Below are 19,523 nucleotides of genomic sequence, written 5' to 3'. Positions count from 1 at the left end.
CATTAATTAATTGAGAGAGAAAAGTGATTAATTGTGGCACCTAATGATGACGGGTTCACAGATAGATTGCTTGGAATCTCGAAATAATAGGCGAATTGGGCGGGCCGAGGAGCCGCTCGTGGTTTATGTGGAGACTAGTCAAGTACTCAAGTTGGTGGTCTAAAGGCACACAATTTCGTGGTCCCGACTGGGCTCACCCATCCCACATGCAAGTTTTAGTGGAACTTTTTGGGACAATAGAACGGCTAGAGGCTTAGTGGTCATTTTACTCTTTTATTTTGAGCCATATACTTAATTAACTTTATAACTGGAACTTTTGGGAAATTGGCTAGAGAGGAAGAAGTGGTCATTTTAGACTCTAATCTTTTTAGCTAATTCTCTAATTAACTAGTATAACTGCTAAAATTGGAGGGATGAGGAGCGAGAGGGAAGGTGAGTTTGGAGTGAAGAAGAAGAGAATAATACTAATCTATTTTATAGGAAATACTAATCTTTTTGCTATTATCTAATTCTCTACATATTCTATTGTTGTCTTGACAATAAAAAAAGTTATATTTTTGTTGTTTTATATATAATTTATTTCTATCTAATAAAAATGTTTGGTGTGGGGTTAGCAGGCCCCATTTGGTGGCTACAAATCCTTACCATGAAGTTATAAGTTATGACATGGCAGATTCAAAACTATATAGGGTATGTGTGATTTAAAATGTTAATTTGAAATAATATTTGATCATTATTGATTTGGTCAACAATGGCTGCTTTGTGGGACACCTTAAGGATTACACCCTAATGACAAAACCTAATAATAATTTTGCCTCAAGTCTACCGTAATAAATTTGTATTTACATATGACAATATAAATTTACACAATTTTATTTTACCTATGAAAATGTTAATTTATATAATATTTTTCATATATACATTTGTATTTACATATGACAATATACATTTACATATAAAAATTTAAATTTACATTGTAAGAGCATCTCTAGGTGGTGATAGTATACTCTTCAAATTTGAAGAAAAAGTTTGGAGATTCTGGTTGCAGATTTTGACCAACTCTAGGTGATCGCAAATATCGACCGCAAATTTGATGATAGAGAGCCACGCACGCATTAGCATTAAGATTCGGCCTAGTAAGATTAATGTCGCGTGTTATGCTTGATAAAATGTCGCGCGACAGTTAGACTTTTGTCATTTCACAACTTTTTTTTCAACTTAGTTTCTCTAGTTCTAGCAAAAAATTGAATTCCAACAACGAATACATCTATAATAACTAAACAAGATGGAGTAGTGACTGTGAGGAAAAAGAAAACAGTGGTAATAGTGCATACATTTAGAACAATCCCATTGGTGATCTAGATGATGAACCAAACACTTCAAGCTTCGAAATCGTGGAGTCGAGGCGATCCATTCATTGTCGATGTCGACAAATCGATTTTGAATTTCTTACTGAGGGTATTGATTTCAGCCATCTTAGACCGGTGTCTATGAGGTTTCATGATAGGCATGTCTCAAGAGTTATTCTTGAACAACATGTATGTATTTTAATTCATATATTATAGTAGTAGTTAATTTTAGTAGTTAAATACGTACATTTTTATTTTTAATTTTTTAATTTTAGTTTCATTTTTGCGTACATCATAGATGTGTTGTGTATCGGGTTTGGTGCACTCCACGTGCGCTTAAGACGTGGTAGGATGATATTAAAAAAGTCGGTGCACTTGACCATGTTAGAGATGCAATTCTAGCAACTCCCTTTGGTCATCTAGTTGACATACCTTACAATAAGACTGACATTCAGGGAATTATTAATGGTTTAGTTGAGAGATGGTGAGATAGTACACATACTTTTCGCTTTCCTCGGGGAGAGAGTTGGACTTCACTCCACTAGATTTTCATATGATATATGGTTTGAGAATAGGATTAGGTCACCATTGAGATGTATCACCAATTTGAGTTATTGCCCAAATGATGACTTTCTTCCCTTGTCCAACCGAGGAGTCATATGACAAATCTTTGGTGTTAGGATTTATAGTATCAAGCCCGCATACATTACATCATTGACTAATGACGATGGGTTGTAGTTTTAATAAATTATTTGTCACTTGATTCTCCGATGATGTCAAGCACATGTTGATGAGTATGTAAGAGCTTTCTGTATGTATTTGATGGGCGTCTTGTTTCTTCCTTCTGGAGATTCTACGATTAACTTGGGATATCTAGCCAACTTTGAGCACTTGCATGAGTTGGGCGATATTGATTTTGGTGAAGTCATATACTGTAATTTGTTGCGTTGTTTAGATAGGGTTTCTCGGCAAACTGGTGTTGCTAGTAGTTGATCTTAGCACTTTTCAGTGTTTTTTTAGAAATTTACTTACTACGTGCTAAAACTCAATAATTCATTACTCACTATTTTTCTTTTAGAATGCCAATCTAGTTCGAAAGTAGGGATTTCGCTTCCAACTTCTAAGACAAGAATCTAAATGATCGCGAATCAAATCTACACCTTGGAGAACTAAGTGAGAAGGATTTGATAGATAGATTTTTTTTTTTTTTTTTTTACACAAGTTATATAAAATTTGTAAGTTTGTTTTATAGTTAAATGAAAGAGAGAAAAGATAGGAAAGTATTAATCCTACTCATCCAAGGCCTAGCTACAAGTCTTTTAGAAACAGGTCACTACCATCTCAAATCCCTAATATAACATACTTATCTCTAAACATATCATGCTAGCATGTGGAATTGAAATGATATTTCATCTCTGAAATATCATTTCAACTCCTAGTTCTACTTTACAACAGTTGATCAGATATTTGTCAATCTCTGTCATTTTGGGACAAGATGAAAAATAGAACCTAAGTCTTTTAAGTAGTGATTTTGGAATCCTAAATTTGTAGCCTGATCCTCACATGAGCATCATTAACCCTCCCCTTGGGAGAGTTTTAGCTCATGATCCTAGGATTTGATTAAAACTATAAGTAAGATAAGTAAAAGAAGAAATTAATACAAAACCAACTAATTACCTAAGGAAAACAAAAGTTTTTATTCAAGAACTAGAAGGTGGAGTCCTCCATTAACAAGTTACAAGCTTTTTTTCTTAAAACTAAAAACTAAAAACTAAAAGTAAAGACATGGAAGTAAATGAAAAGTAAAAGTCAAGGAAGTAAAAGCTAGCCAACTCCCAAAATCAGCCCCCCTTTACATAAGAGAGCATTTTTCTTTTCTCCCACGTGAAACACTCTCCTCTCATTTATTTTTCACTTATCCACAACTAACCCCCATTTGACACCTTTCATTTTTTTTAGATAATCATCACCTAAATCCAACCAAGTCATTAACTTCATGCAAGGTGTCAAATTTGCACAAATTATTTGCACCTCTGTCTTGACTTTCATGATCACTCATCAAATCTTATGGACCCGCCTAGTGGGTCCACGTGCAGTGTCCAGTGGCAGTTTGGTCTTTTGGCATTTTTACAATTTCCCGCCTATGCGTAGAGTTCGTCGCACTGATCGTCGGAGTAGCTCACTCATCGCATTCGGAGTCCTGGTTCAAGAGATATGAGCTTCGGAAGTTTGATGCTTCTGTGCACGTAATCCCATTTCTGATTTGATTATGTACTATTTTAGTCTTTGGGCTTTAGTCCGGATTTGTTGGGCTTCACATGGGCTTGATCGGAAAGCATGTGTATACTCCCTATTCCGTGCTTAAATGTTGCATTTATCATAATTTTTACATTAGTTGCTCCAACCTGCAAAAAACACGAATATGCGATTATTTCATGATTATTAAGCACAAAATTGACCGAAATGTTATGTCTCTACAGGTTTTTATAATACAGTTTTTGGTGCTTATCAGTAGTCCCCAGATGGGAGGGTTTGTCATTCTCTTAAAGGTATGGTTTTATAAGTATTTCCGTGCTGCAAATCTTATCCTCACAGAGTACACCGATGAGAGGCCTAGGCTCAGGGCTTGGCACGGACCTCGTCGAGCTCGTCTGACCAGTGAGATCAATCATAACATAACTTTTGTCCGAACCCATATTGAGCTTAGCATACATGCTTATATTGTTTGGAGGCCTTGGCAGACATCTGTGCACCTTGGCGCGGATGACTGTAGATACGCATTGTTCATTTCTCATAGGAGGATGGTATTCACTTGTGGGAGTGATATGAAGTGGTATTTAGGGGATATATGTTGCAGACAGCTCACACCATGCTTTGGTATCCCCCCTGATCCGCCTACCCATGTATTAGAGGCGAAATACATGACCTTACAACAAGTCCTTGAGAGAAACGTGCATTAGAGTTGGCTAGTAGCTTCTGACCTAGTTACATTGCAAACTTATGAGCAATATTACCGTTATTGGTTTAGGGTATCTATTGGTTATTTGCTCCCAGCTGTGGGTCGTACAGGCAACATTCATACGGTTAACAGAATGGGTGTCAGACGTGAATTTCAGATTGGCTAGCCGTCACAGCCGACATTTTAGCATGGACTTGTACACACATTTGTTCCAGCGCCAGCTCCCCTTCAGTCAGAGTGGCCTTGGGTTTTCAGTTTGAGTGATCTGAGTGGCCAGACGATTTACCATCCCATTTATTCTATTGATGACACTCGCGCCGTACAGTTAGAGCCTGACCTTGGACATCTACCTCTGGTAATTATTTTTATTGGTTTTGGTTTATTATTTTTGTTTATTATGAAAACGACATAAATTATTAATAAATAATTATTTCAGGATGAGCTATGCATGAGATATGACACACGCCTTCGTCTAAATGATGGCTTGCGCTCCTCGGTATTTGCCTACAGTGTTGAGAGAGAGAGACTTATTTCCCAGGCTTATGTGGATTATGACGATTTGAAACGCTAGGTTGATGAAGTTCTGTGCTCGATTTAAGCGCATAAGGGGTGAGTTCATCACATGGACAGACGGAGAGTTCAGCAGAAGGATAGTCGATGATGAGTTCACGGCAGAGGAGGCGTATGCAGGAAGTGAAGACTTGATGATTTATAATATTAAGTTTGTTGTATGACGGTTATTATTATTATGTTGTGTGATTTAGAATTGTTCATTCGATCATTTTGATAAGTTATAATTTACTTCATTTGATTAATTTGATTTAGCAAATAAATTACAGTTTTTATTAATAGAACGACAACTAATACATGATTGCAAAAACATAAAATAAAAATAAATAAATAAAAGACAACTATTACATATCACCCTTATTACATACTACTAGAGTTACTCTAGTTATCAAGCCAGTCATCATTTTCTTCATCATCGTTTAAAATAAATAATTGCCTTGTTTTGTTGTGTGTGAAATGGTTTAGTTGTTTGATAAGAATGAAGAAGGAGATGAATGTATGTAAAATGAAAAAAGAGATGAGTGTAGATATATGAATGTAGAATTCCGTCCGTTTTTTGTCAATTTTTTTTTCCCGTTGGAGCACGCGACATTGGCAATGGCACGTAGTGCTGGTCAAAGTAAAAAAAAATTTGGGGCGACACTTGCAATGACACGCGCTATTACCAATGTCGCACCGCATCCGCATCTAAATTGCCAAATTTGCGAACAAGCAGGTGATGCAACCGGATTTGAGGCCACCTAGAGATGGAATTCCGATAAATTTTGAATTTTTCCTTCAAATTTGAAGAAAAACATATGTTATACTACCACTTATAGATGCTCTAACACCTGTATTTTTTCTTCAAAATTAAAATTTAGGATGGGCTTAGGGCCAAAAAAAGTGGTCCATATATTATTATGCTGGGCTTGGATACAACCACCCAAAGTACCTTTGAACTTGAATATTTTATACGTGTTTCTCCATTGACAAATCTAACTACTTTAAAGAGAATGGTTCGGTGAACAGTAGATATTTCCGATTATACTCCCATCCGATTTCAAAGATTCAAGTGAGCGGAGCGAACGATTTGGGTAGAAGGGAGGGGGTATGCAGACAAAAACAAAATTGGTTGGTTTATGGTTGTCTGTCCTCACCTATATCTATCTCTCCCTTTCAATCAAATTCTAACTCTCTTTCTCTCCCTACCTACAAACTATCTAGTACTATCATTGTTCAAAAGTAAGTGTGTAATCCGTGAGCGGAGCGAACATTTTGGGCCGGGTGGGGGTAAGGTGGCCCAAAAAAGCTTTTGGTTGGTTTCTGTCTGTCCTCTATCTTCTCCTATTCATCCCTCTCTCTCTCAATCTCTCCCTCTCCCTCTTCCCTCTTCCCTCTCCACTCCTCCCTCTCCCTCTCCCTCTCCGCTCACGCCCCACTGCTATGCAGTTTACTAGTAATATATGTGAAGTAGGGGTAAAACCGTCTATTTGTATAGTGAAACTCAGCCGTGTGTCTCTTTATTTATCACATTGTCCTCAATTTTACAAATAATTACGAGATTGCCACGGGCCGAAAGTTACTGCCCGGCCCAATCCAACTGACCGCACACAGTGGCAGTTAACTAGTTATTATTAGTAGGAAACTGGAAATGAGTCTATCTCTGCTCCATCATTCTTCTCTCTTGACATTTTCCAAACAATCTTATTATTATAATAATAATAGAAATCACTTCATTAAGATGTCTTCCTCGCTATCTTCTCTTACCCACACTATAAACTTACCCGAAGGAAGTGGACAAGGAGCAGTGGAGATTATAGCCGCACCCGGCCTCACTCATTCTGAATTCAGGCAAGTTTATTTTTATTCCTCTATAGTTTTTGCATATGTAGAATCTGGTAACATTCATTATTGTATTAACTTAAGATTAAACTCCTCGATTGCACTGAAATGTGAGGGGTGTCACGTGCGGCAGTGTTAGAGAGCTTATGAGTACACGGCATTGGTGCTTGGATGGTGATTTAAAGTCTATCAGGTTTGGAGTTTTGGACATGAAAGAAGTATGAGTTGCTTTGCCAAAGGCCCTCTACTAGCTCCGTTTGAAATTATGTGGTTTGAAGAGCCTAGTTTGGTACAGCTAGTCGGGGAGTTCAAAGACAAGCTTAGAATCTGGAAGAAGGAGGTGTTTGGAAGGGTAGACATGATGTTTAAGAGCTCAAGAGGTTGACGAAACTGATATATCTTAAAGAAGAGTGGGAATCAACAATCGAGATTGTCTCTATGTTGATGGTGGTGTAGTTTGATGTAATCTGGACTGTAACCTCAATAAATTATATCTTTTAAAAAAAAAACAACAGAAAATACTATTTGAATTATTAACATAATCCATTTTGCAGGACAGCAATTGATTCATCATTGTTCAAGCAATGGTTGAAAATTTTGCAAAGCAAAACCGGCATTTTAGCTCATGGAGATTTGTCTTTGAAACGAGTACTTATTCAGGTAGCTTCTTTGGCAAATCATCAGCACAAATCACTTTGACGATTCCCTCTTTTTATCTCAGTTAATGGTTTGAATTTTCCCTTACGCGAAACTGGTCACGATGAGTATCCTTTCACCTTCTTTATTAGCCTCATGTACTATTTCTCACATGAGGCTCTAAGCTTGTGAGGGTGGGTAATCCTCTTGTAATATATATATATTACAAGCTTTTATTGCTAGTGCCAACTTTTATTTGAAAAAATAAAAAGTATTTACCTGGTAAGAGACAATTTATATCTTCGTTTTAGGAGATATATTCCTTGTTATTGATGGAACCACTCTTATTTGCTCACTGGTATTTGGTAACAGGGAGTGGATATGTTCGGCACTCGCATAGGTTTTCTGAAGTTCAAAGCAGATGTTCTTGATAATGAAACTAGAAAAAAGGTGCTTGGTCATTGTATTCATTCTAGCACTTCAGCAGTTGAGACATGGTCTTTTCGTTAATGAGAAAGTGTGTGACTGTTACATGTTTACCATGAAATTGGAGAAGTTTCAGATAGACTTTAGTGGTGCCTGAGCAACCCTGTGTTTATGGTATTTTCTTTTCGTGTGCTCACCAGTCGCCACTCATAGTGTCACATGCTTATATTTGGAGGGTTTTCTACTCTTAGGAACCTTTCCTATTATTATAACTAGAAATCAACCCATAAACCTGAAAATAAAGTCACATGAATACTAAGTTACTAACGTTGATTTGACTGAACCTGTATACCTTATGAGATGTTGTGAAAAAGTCTATAATAAAATTTTCCAGGCTTTCCCACAATCCAAACATTGAATTACTTGCTACAGCTGAAAATGAAAACAAAAATTGAGTTATCATTGTAAAAATGGAAAATTGAATCAAGTAAAAACAATATCACCAAAGACTAAAAAATGTTTATCTTGCCATTGACTTTGAATTTTCTCATGGCTTTGCCTTGGCGAGAATTTCTAAATATCTCTAACTTCGGAATAATTAAACACTGTATCGATGGATTTTACATTAAAGAAGTGCATCTCCTATCTCTGTCTGTGCTTTTTTTCTTTTCTTTTTACTCCTTGCATAAATAATCTCTCTTAACATATTTCAACTTTCTCTGTAAATAAAATGACATGTCTTTAGGTTCCAGGCATCGTATTCTCACGAGGACCGGCTGTTGCTGTCCTAATACTGTTACACTCGGGGGAGGAGAGCCATGTTATTCTTACAGAGCAGGTAGCTAGCATTTTAATTGTGCTTGATAAGGAATATAACATTAATTGATTTGTGATTATGCCTATCGTGTATAATCAGATTTATATGCTTTTTTCGTTTTTGTTTGGTATTGTAGGTTAATAATTGTTACTATATGCAGGTTAGGGTTCCTGTCGGAAGGGTCATTTTAGAATTACCCGCTGGAATGTTGGACGATGACATGGGTGATTTTGTTGGCACAGCAGTGCGTGAGGTCAATCTCTATGACTCTATCTTAGGTGGATATACATTTCTCTATGAAACTAACATACCAATAGATGCCGACTAGCAAAGTCGGTAAAACCTTTGGGTGATGATACCAGAGGTCTGGACCCCGGCATGATCAAAGAGTCACTGATCTCATTTAAAACAGGCTTACCAATAAAAAAAAAAACATACCAATAGATTGAGTGTGTGTGCCGTTTGTCTATGACGTTCATATCCTTTTCAATCTTGTTGCAAATCGAGTATCACATTATTACTTAAGAAACTGCAGTTTCTCTTCTTTCTAATTAGATATTTAGGCGATTTTTTTTATCAGCATCTGCTATTGATATATAAATTTCATCTGGAGGTAATTTCAGTTTCCTCTACTACACTATTTTACTGAGAAAACTTTTCTTCCTCCCACTACTGTTTTCTCTCTAAAGGCCTTTACAAAAGGGTCCTTAACACTCATTTACACTGATCTGGTGATATGGCAGGTTGAAGAAGAGACTGGTATAAAATTAAAAATGGCAGACATGGTTGATCTCACATCCTTCTTGGACCCGTCAACTGGATGCAGGGTCTTTCCTTCACCAGTACGTTTGGAACTGATGTACCTTCTACCAAAATATACATTCTTTGAACAATTCAAAATCATGCTCAGTTTCAGCTTTTACCTTTTTACTGTTTTAGGGTGGGTGTGATGAGGAATTGAGCATCTTTTTGTACGAAGGCCGTGTAGACAAGGAAGTTATAACGGCACTGCATGGAAAAGAAACTGGGCTTCGTGAGCATGGTGAGCTGATTAAGGTACGTGTTGTTCCCTTTGATAAGCTCTGGCGCGTAACAGCCGATGCAAAAGTTCTTGTTGCAATCGCCCTGTATGAGATGGCTAAGAGAGATGGATTTCTACCAAAGTGAAGGTACTTCCTTTCACTCTTTACCAGATGTGGCTGAACTGAATATATATATCTAACATCCCAACCATGTCAATCACATAGTATGCTTTAGAACAATGATGTGTTATGAGATCAATTATACCTGTACTTGAGAATTTGTTCTTGTCTTAGACCTTCCAATCAATATATTTTATATTTCACGAGAAGAAGTTTTTTCTTATGTAGGCTAGAAATTTTCATATATTTTAATGAGATCTTGTAGAGCTAAAATTTACTGTCCCATCATTGGCACTTGACACCTACTGTGCATATGACAAGGGGTTTGTACTAAATCCTGGGAGAGACAAATAGAATAGTGACTGAACATATTGTACCTGTCAAGCGAGGATAGTGTGACGAATGTCAAAGATTTGTTGGTTTGGTTGATGGAAGCATCAAGCATATTGTATAGGGAGTTGCTCGTGATGCAAGGTGGCCACAAATCTTCTTTGGACTAAAATAACTGTTAGAAAACATTCCTTTTTGTAGTTAAGAGCCTCGAGGTATAAGTTTAGAGCCTTTGCCAACTAGTAACTAAGTTATGAGTTATGACACTGTCCGTATTTTGACTGTAATCTACTAATCTGAAAAGAAGCAGCTAGCTGAAAAGCCTGATGATTTTGACTGTGGTTAGTGACTTTTGTGAATTTGTCATACGAAAAGAGACAATCATAGCTTAAAGTTTTGAACAAAGAGCTTGTCCCAAATTTGCGCCATGGCTGCTTGTACTCATCCACTTTGGGTACTAGCTAGTTCCCTATCTATAGGTTTCCCGGTAATAAGTGTAACGGCCTTTACCTCTAACAATTGAACATTTTCAGAAGCGTAGGATGTGGGATGCTTAAGAAGTACGAACACCTTTTTTTTTTTGAGTTACGTTGTCTTTTGACCAAGAGTTCAACGAAGACCCAGGGCCTTGGGAAAAATAAGCCTAGTGGTTAATGGATCGACGTCAAATGTAATTTTAAAATCAGAGCGGGGAGAACACGTATGATTGAACTCGATCTGATATGCAGTCAGGGTCAATTATCCCCCAAACATAATCTTCTGTTATACAATTCATATTCTAAAGTTTAGATAATGGTGTTTAAGAGTGTGCTTAGCTAAAAAATTGGGAAAAACAATTGTTCTCGTGGTCCTTCTATCACTGTCAACCGACCCCATAGCTGATTGTGTTTTTTTCATTAACGTGAATGCAGATGCTAGTGTTTTTCACGTAGATTAATCACTAACACATAACATTACACATGCCACCAATTTATGTAGGGATAACTTTGTGGGCAATTCTATAAGGCTAAATCTATGGTGCGGAGGTTGTATGGTATGCTAACAAATCTGGGCCACTCATACCAAGAGGTGCGTGTGTATTGCATGATAAAAGTACTGATCCAAAGGCCCACATTACCTGCGCACCATACATCTCGCGCACTGAAGACTAACTCATTCTATAAGGCCCAGGATTTATGAAAAAGCTACGTGGTTACGCATACAACTAATACATGTGAAGCAGTTGGGAAGAAGAAAGTTGTTTGGCAAAACCAAATGGGGCCCAATGCTGTCAATGTCTTAGCTAGTTAGCTTTCCCCATCCCATCGCCAATTTGCAGGGCTGATGGTAGTAGAATGGTCAGTAAAAGTGTACAACACAAAAAACGAAAGCTGCAGCGTCTCAACTCCAAGACAATGATAATATGATATGGAGTTTACGACTACCAAAAAGGCAATAATAAATATTAACAAAATACGATGTGTACGACTCCCATTCGTGATGTGAAGGTTTGTCGGCGCTTAAAGTTCTTGTGAAGATAAAGTTACATGGACGCAGAATGATTTAGAAAGACAGAGTTTTATTGAACTTTTCTTGTTGTACAAGTCTCTTTATTTTGGATGCCAAAATGGATCAAAATGAAGACCAATGGATGAAATCAAAGGCAGTCCTCCTGATTCCTTGATAACGATCCTCACCCGATGAGCATAAATTACTCCCTCGTCGAGCCGATGAAGCCTCTTATAACCGATAGTTGTGCTCTTTGCGATTAATTTCCCGTCTGCATAAACTTCATGTTGCTTGATTCTCTGTCCAAGTCCAATAGCTTCTTGTATTCTGACAACATTGAATTTCAAAATTTTACCTTTTCCAACAAATTCAATCCAATGTTGGTCGTTTGACTCATCCCCTGGTGCCCAATATGACCACAAATGATCATCGTCAACAACCTTTTCAGTTCCAAATTCATCTGAATTTGTTCCTCTTTGACTGCTTGCTTTAATGTTACTCCCTTCAGCATAGTTGACAGTGAATATTGTATCAATGGCTTCACGAAATTCTCTTAGTCGTAGAACATCATTCGCTGATAGAAGTCCCATTGTATTGGGAGGTACATTGAGTAGTAGTACGCAATTCCGTCCCACTGATTTGTAGAAAATATTGAGTAGATGACTTAATGGCTTTGCTGTCTGATTTTTGTGCCAGAACCAACCAGTTCTAATCGACACGTCACATTCTGCTGGCAACCAGTCTGTTCCTCGTGGATCTCCTTTGTTCAAATAACTGCATTATCAATAATATATCAATGTTAAGCAACTGGAAACAGTAATAAAACGTAATATAGGCAATGTCGCTTGAAAATTGAAATTACTGACTCTTCCATGTTTCCTCCAATGGTAATTAATGTTCGATTAATTGTCGACCAACAAGTTCTCCCGGCGTATCCCTTTTCATTTCCAACCCATCTAACGTCGAGGCCAGCATCTGAAAAAGATATTGATTGAGCCTTGTAATTCCTTCACCATTGAAAACCAATCATTGAAGTAGTACGACATGTTGGGCGCGTTTGAGCCTTTCGCTCCATCAAACCATATCTCTTGAACACTTCCATATCTAGCCAAATAACAAGAAACAAATAGCAATCAGTGTTGAAAATTACAGAAGTATAACGTTTACTTTATGGATATTTAATTGTTATTCTCTTCCTGAATTCACCTGTTGAGCAACTCTTGTAGTTGGCCTAAGTAGTACTCATTATACTCTATCTCATGACCATATCTTTTCTCATGTCGATCCCACGGTGACAGGTACAAGCCGACGTCCACACCCCGTTTACTAGCTGCATCAACAAACTCTCTGACCACATCCCCCTTTCCATCCTTCCATGGACTACTTATAACAGAATGATCAGTATATTTAGAAGGCCATAAACAGAACCCGTCATGATGTTTTGCGGTGAGAATCATTAATGAGACTCCAGCTTCAACGGCAGCATCGACCCATTGATTGGCATTGAGCGCAGTTGGGTTAAAGATAGCTGGGTCTTCATGCCCAGTCCCCCATTCTGAGTCAGTAAAAGTGTTCACTCCAAAGTGATGGAACATTATTATTTCTCGCTGTTGCCATTTTAGTTGTGAAGCTGAAGGGAGTGGAAGAATTGGTAATGGTGGTGTTGTGGCTGGTTTCCAGCTTGAAGCAGCAGTGTATCGGAATATTTGTAGTAATGAAAACGCAAACAAGAATAACCAGAACACAGCCATAGCACACATGCACACACCCAATAGTCAATGTGGTATGGCCACTATGGTGTGCTTTTGGTGTGAGAATTTGAGAAATGAGGGTGGATATAAAAAGATGAATGAGAATGTGTCAGTGGAACCAAGCCAAAAAGTAAAACAAGATGCTGAGAGCTATATTTACAAGTTCCGAGTTTGGATGATTGCTGCATGTGTAACCGTGTGGGTAGAATAGTTCACGGGTTTTTATACTACTTTGCAGTCATAATTATGCACTTCCCAAATATTATTGCAACTGAATTTGTTCGAATCTCAAAACGCAATTGTTGGCTTGTTGCAAACAGCGCGCCCCTTAATTTTGTGCTTTTGTTATGGAATATAGTTTGTTGCAATTTCTTTTATTTCAATATATGGTTAGTTCTTTACCCCCAAAAAAAAAATGGTTAGTTGACGAGAATAATATGAAATGTGAACGACAAGAGAAAGATAGAGAGGAAGAAACAAAATAGTGGGCACTGGGCAGGAATCTTTATATTGATCCTATTAAGAGAGAATGAAAGCGCATTATTGCAGCTTTGCATATTAAACGTGGACAGTCTTATTCCGTATTATCTTGGACATGAAAATTCTACCAAGAGGTATTTCCTATTTCTTTAGTGGAATTGTGGAATACCTTAAAGGTTCTCAAGAATGGCTTCGTGTGGAATGTTGGTGAAGGCATAGTTCGGGATTTCAGAATTTTCGGATTCCGAAAAATTTAAAAACTTAAATTTATAATATTTCAACCCATGTTATATTCAGAATTTGTACTCTATATTGTTTTTTCTAATTTTTTGAAAAATTGAAATATTGGACGGAATTCCAATATTCCGTTTGGAATAATGAACACTGGGTGAAGGAAGGTACTAAGAGCATCTTTAGAAGAGCTACCAAAAAAACGCCAAAATTTTGAACAAAAAAAACACCAAACCCAAAAAACACCAAACAACTTTAGGAGCAACATCAAATTTTCGACATCAAACTACGCGGTTTTGGATAAATCTCGCCATATAGCCCACGCAGTTTTTCCAAAACCGCGGCCACTAAAGCCCAACTGATAGGCCCAAGCCCACGCGGTGTTCAGAACACCGCGGTCAACATCAAATTTTCGACATCAAACTACGCGGTTTTGGATAAACCTCGCCATATAGCCCACGCAGTTTTTCCAAAACCGCGGCCACTAAAGCCCAACTGATAGGCCCAAGCCCACGCGGTTTTGAGAAAACCGCAGCCGCTTCAACACCGCACCGGCGTGCTACTTCTATATAAACAGGACCAAAGCCGCGCGGTTCAATCACTTTCAACTCTTCTCTCAATTATAAACTCTCTCCTTAGTAAAAAAAAAACAAAAAACAAAACCTACCTAAACTCTTGAAATTTTATATGGATCATTTTGAACCTTTTGACGGTGATGATTGACAGTACACAGACGACATTGGCGATGGGGGAGAAGAACCTGAGGAAGTATAATACGGTGGGGGAGAAGAACCCGAGGATGTCACGCCGACTGATAGACATCCCTATGTACTGGAGTATAACACGTGTCGAGTGCAATGACTAATACTCAGGTAATTAATTAATTTTGATTAAATATTTTGAATATTATGCATTGATTAGTTGAGTTGGACCAATTAATTATTTATCTTATACGCATTATTATTTTTTCACAATATCAGCATGTTATTGACTACCGAGTTAGATCGGCTTTACTTGGTGTTAGAGAGTGGTGGAAGGCTATTAAGAGTTTGGATGAGTCTGTACACATTAAAGATAATATTTTGTATACACTTTTGGGTCTTTTGGTTGATGTGGATTATGAGAAGGCTGATTGGGCAGTGGTCATAGCTTTAGTAGAAAGATGGTGGAGTAGTCATACATTTTATTTTCTTTGTGCGGAGTTAGGGTTCACACTACTAGACTTCACTATGATTTCTGTGTTGAGTATCGGTATAAGCCAACCGATACTTTTTCATACAAATTATGAGAATATGGATAGTATGCTTATGAGTTTTCCTCGCTTGGATACATATGCTTATGATTCTTCTGGTATTAAGCTATCTCATATTAAGACTGTATATATAGAACTCCTCTTAGATTCTGATACACGAAATTTGTTAGCTTTGGATCGCTCTACCCGGGTAGTGGGGTGTCGATGTGTATGTTAGGGATTTTTTGATGTTTTTTATTGGGCATGTTCTGTTTCCCAATGATCATTCTATAGTATGACTGAGATATTATGCTTATGTATCTGATTTGCATGCTATGCGAGATTATGACCTAGATAACTCAGTATATGCCACATTGATAACGGCGTTAGATAAAGCTTCACAAACATTCGGAAGTAGAAGTCCTCAGATTGCAGGATTCATAGGACTTTTAGAGATTTAGTTTTATGAGTACTTTCGAACTCTTTGTCCTAACATAGGCATGATTGTTGATACTCGCCCTAGATTTGGTAGTTGGTCAGGGCCTCACTTGACTCGTAACAGGGGGCATATTAGAAATAATGTCTGTATGGCTCGTACTCAGATTGATATTAGATCATTGTCATCTATTGAGTGGAGACCTTGGCGTTTGTCTACTGCCATTGACGATCCAGTTTTGCAGCATGCTTGTGTGTTGTCATGTCATATAGTTGTTTTTGCTGCACATGACTGTAAGGTTTGGTACTGTGGCGACCGATGTTGGAGGCAGATGACTGGACGTTATGGAGTTCCATGTGCTCCCATGCTAGATGTTAGTGATGCGAAGTCGTGGGATAGAACTCAAGTTCATGAAATTCATGCCAGTGGTGGTCCTTGGCCAGATGCGTCTTCTTTTGTTGTTGAGTAGACTACTGATCAATATTATAGATGGTGGAACCGTGTCTCCATGGGTCCGTTGTTGCCCCCTGTTGGTCGGGCTAGCAACTTCGAGTTTGTGGGCCTGGAAGGGATGAGACGTGAGCTACGTATTCCTCATCCGCCACAGCCTGTTTACAACCCACAACCTCTGAATGCATATCATCCAACTCCCGTGTCTGGTAGTAATACTCAGATGTTTGCCGTGTGTGGACCTGATGGGGAGGCTACTTACATTTCCATTCCTGAGGTGCCTCGTTGTCACAACCCGATTTTCTAAACAATTAAAAAAAATGAATATTTGAAATATAAATATCTCAAACATCACTTGGTTCAATTGTCTAAAAACTCAGGCTAGGACGGGGTGGATACAACACGTGTCAAAACCTAAAACCCACATCATAAAGAATCTTAACAACAAAAATAATCCAAAATTCCTCAACCATCACTTTATTAAAAGACTTTCTTCCATCCCAATAAAATATCAAACCATTATAAGAATAACATGTCTTCAACATCGGATTCTCATGTCATATGAAAAGAAAACTACGTTATTACATACTTCCAAAAGATCAGACCTAATAAACTAAACTCCCAGACTGCTCCAGGCGAGAATCCAAATCACACGCCGCGGTTCCACTGCCTTCCACCTGTGTTCCCAAGAACACACCCACGCTAAAAAAAACAAAGCAAACATGGGTCAAGAAAATGGAATTTGCTGGTATGAGTAGACTAACCATATATAAACATTATCATACTTTAATTATCCAAACAATCACTTTATATTTTCCCATAACTTAATCATTCTCACTTGGAAGACAGTAGTTCCGGCCATTTCAACCGCATAGCTTCTTCCCAAGCAAAACTTCCATCTTATTAACTCATTCTAATAATTTGTTTTAATAACTAAGTCATTTAATTAAAACTTACCGATATCCATCTACGTATATAAGGGTAGAACCGGCGTCCTCACAAAATGTTATTAAGTCCTACCCTCCTCGCAAAAGAAAGTTAGAACTTCTAACATTTGTCGATATCCTATAGGTATTGAAAAGTAAACCCAAGCACACTCGACAATCAAATTAATTTCTCTTATTAATTAATCAATTACTTTTCTTATACACATATTTCACAACCTATGTACCTTAGGTCATTCCCCCACATTCAAGGAATACAAAACCTTACATTCCCCGTTACACTCAAAGAATACAACTAACCCCAAGGCGAATACCTTAGTTCCTCTCTAGGGCAAATCCCAAAGAATCACGGTCATTCATGGCACATTCAATGAATACCCGGGTCATTCATGACACATTCAATGAATACCCATATATAACGCTAACGGGCCATTTATGACACATTCAATAAATGCCCACCTAACATATGACATCCTCAATCATAAAATCTCATTTTCCAAAACTTTAGGCGTGGAGAGATTCAAAAAGTCTTGTAAAATTTATTTACGCATTATTGAACCTTATATCATATATTATTTCAGAGAACGAAAGAGTATCTTGATTCATGTATTTTTGGTTTACGCGTTATTAATTTCATGGATATCTAAGTGTCATAACATTGTATATCATAAAAGATTGAAATATCACATAATAGTTAATACACGCATTATTATATATATACGTGTCTTTAGCCTAAAGTCAAGCACCTATCCCAATAGACTTAATCATAGCCAAGTCAAAGGTCTTTATGGCTATGTCTCTTAAAATATAAATCTTGTCATGTGTCTAAAATACGCCATATCAACGTCAAAGTCAACATATCATGGTCAAAGTCAAACTGTCATTTCCATGTTCGACAGGTTTAGGGTCATAGCCATGGTTCATGGCTAAGGTCAATGTGCATGGCTCATGGGCTCATGACCAAGGTAATGGTTCGGACCCAACTGGCCAAGCCCAAACCAAATTAGATCTATTTTAAGTCCTATGGACTGGCCCCAAGCAATATCAGAAATTGGCCCAAAAACTTATACTGAACTGGCCCAAAAACTTTCAATTGAACTGGTCCACAAATTTAAAACAAAACGGGCCCAACAACTAAACAAGCTAAGGCCCAAGCCTCAAGAGAAACCGACCCAGGCCCAAGTCCAGTTCGGTCATCTCCTTCCTCCAGCAGCCACCACCAAAACCGGCCACCACCAAGCTCTAATCGCCTACCCATTTCAACCATGCGGTTGGACTCCTAGAGAAAAACCCAACCTCTTTAATAAAAGCTAAAACTCCATTCTTGAATTTAAAATCGTCAACCTAAAACTGGATCTGGAAAAACGCGACCGCCATTAATGGCTACTCTAAGCTCTCCATCAACACTCAAGCCTCCACACTACCCCCACACCTAAATTAACCAACCCATAACACCAACAAAACAGTTCGCCATAACAAAATCACATAAACATCCACCCTCAGTATCACAGTAATGCAAATCTACAGAGGAGGAGGATTGGGGGCTCGCGCCTCCCTTAACTGCCTTCTCCAAACTCCCAACATCACCACACACGACCCAAATCACAATTTAACAAACAATCAACACAACAATCAACAAAAATACCAAAAACGATACTGGGGTGTGCTGCCATTAACGCTTGTCGAAGCTTCGACAGCATCCGACCCATCTTCAATACCCGACATCAACCAACGAAATTTAATATATAAACAGTGTTGAATAATCTACAACAGTTCCAACCCGTAAACAGACCAACGGTTTGTTTTGGCTCGCCGCCATTAACGACCTCAGTCCCAACAGTTCAATATCAATTTTTCGGAGTTTTCAACAGATTTTAATCAGTTTTAATAACAACAGTTTTACCAATGACAGGACGAATATTAATACCAGAATAATTAACATATTTCGTGAAATAGAAAACTATCTACTCACCTGCAGCGCTCTCCGATTATCAGCCAGCTACTAGAAAAACCTTCATTTTCTTATTTTAATAAAACCATTTCTTTTTTTTTTTTCTTTTTTTTTATGTATAAAGTTTTTCTGTGTTTTTCTCCAAAAACTCTACGTGAGAAAACTCACCGAAAAACAAGGACAACCCTTATCTATTTACCTACGGGCTTTTATCCGTAAGCTGATAGTTATCCTATATTATTTTATCTATTATCTATTATTATTATCTTTATTATTATTATTATTATTAGGAAAATAAAAGAATAAAAACACGGGGTGTTATACTCGTGCTCGTTGCCATGAGTTAGAGCCGCAGATTGATCAGTATACTACGGTGAGTTTAGTTATTTTATTTTTCTTATTCATTATATATATAATATGTACTCACAATGTATTTTCTTGGATTTTCAGGCTGAGATTCGGGAAAGATATGAGAATCAGATTTGTATGTTTGATGGGATGAAGACTGTCG

The 19,523-nt window shown here is 37.7% G+C and overlaps 2 protein-coding genes and 1 pseudogene across 4 annotated transcripts in view; 1 reads left to right on the top strand and 2 right to left on the bottom strand.

Annotated features, from left to right (window-relative positions):
* The window catches only part of LOC147513885 (WD-40 repeat family protein / beige-like protein), a 35,706-nt gene extending 35,529 nt beyond the window's left edge, over positions 1–177 (bottom strand). Inside the window, exon 1 of the mRNA XM_086597204.1 lies at positions 41–177. The gene's annotated coding sequence lies outside the window, so the exon portion shown is untranslated. The remainder of the gene's footprint in view (positions 1–40) is intronic.
* Positions 178–6,482: 6,305 nt separating this feature from the next.
* On the top strand, positions 6,483–11,503 carry LOC147513884 (nudix hydrolase 14, chloroplastic-like). Of its 2 annotated transcripts, XM_086597203.1 has the most exons (9): positions 6,483–6,708; positions 7,254–7,359; positions 7,708–7,785; positions 8,507–8,599; positions 8,739–8,831; positions 9,322–9,420; positions 9,518–9,747; positions 11,029–11,055; positions 11,215–11,503. In XM_086597203.1, exons 1-7 carry the CDS (start codon positions 6,509–6,511, stop codon positions 9,743–9,745), a joined length of 897 nt encoding a protein of 298 aa, XP_086453329.1. In that variant the 5' UTR covers positions 6,483–6,508; the 3' UTR covers positions 9,746–9,747; positions 11,029–11,055; positions 11,215–11,503. The 2 variants fall into 2 exon arrangements, with proteins under 2 accessions (XP_086453329.1, XP_086453328.1); XM_086597202.1 differs by lacking the exons at positions 11,029–11,055; positions 11,215–11,503 and having other exon boundaries at positions 6,484–6,708; positions 9,518–9,929.
* Positions 11,504–11,588: 85 nt separating this feature from the next.
* On the bottom strand, positions 11,589–13,466 carry LOC147513883 (alpha-L-fucosidase 1-like; annotated as a pseudogene). Its single transcript, XR_015215729.1, has 3 exons — positions 12,745–13,466; positions 12,405–12,642; positions 11,589–12,312 (listed from the first exon to the last, which is right to left on the bottom strand). The product of XR_015215729.1 is annotated as an alpha-L-fucosidase 1-like (transcript).
* Positions 13,467–19,523: the final 6,057 nt, after the last annotated feature.

The sequence above is a fragment of the Coptis chinensis genome, chromosome 3 (genome assembly GCF_015680905.1).
Source record: "Coptis chinensis isolate HL-2020 chromosome 3, ASM1568090v1, whole genome shotgun sequence".
Lineage (NCBI taxonomy): Eukaryota > Viridiplantae > Streptophyta > Magnoliopsida > Ranunculales > Ranunculaceae > Coptis > Coptis chinensis.
Note: the sequence above shows the minus strand (reverse complement) of the source record. Positions and strands in the feature narration are given on the sequence as shown.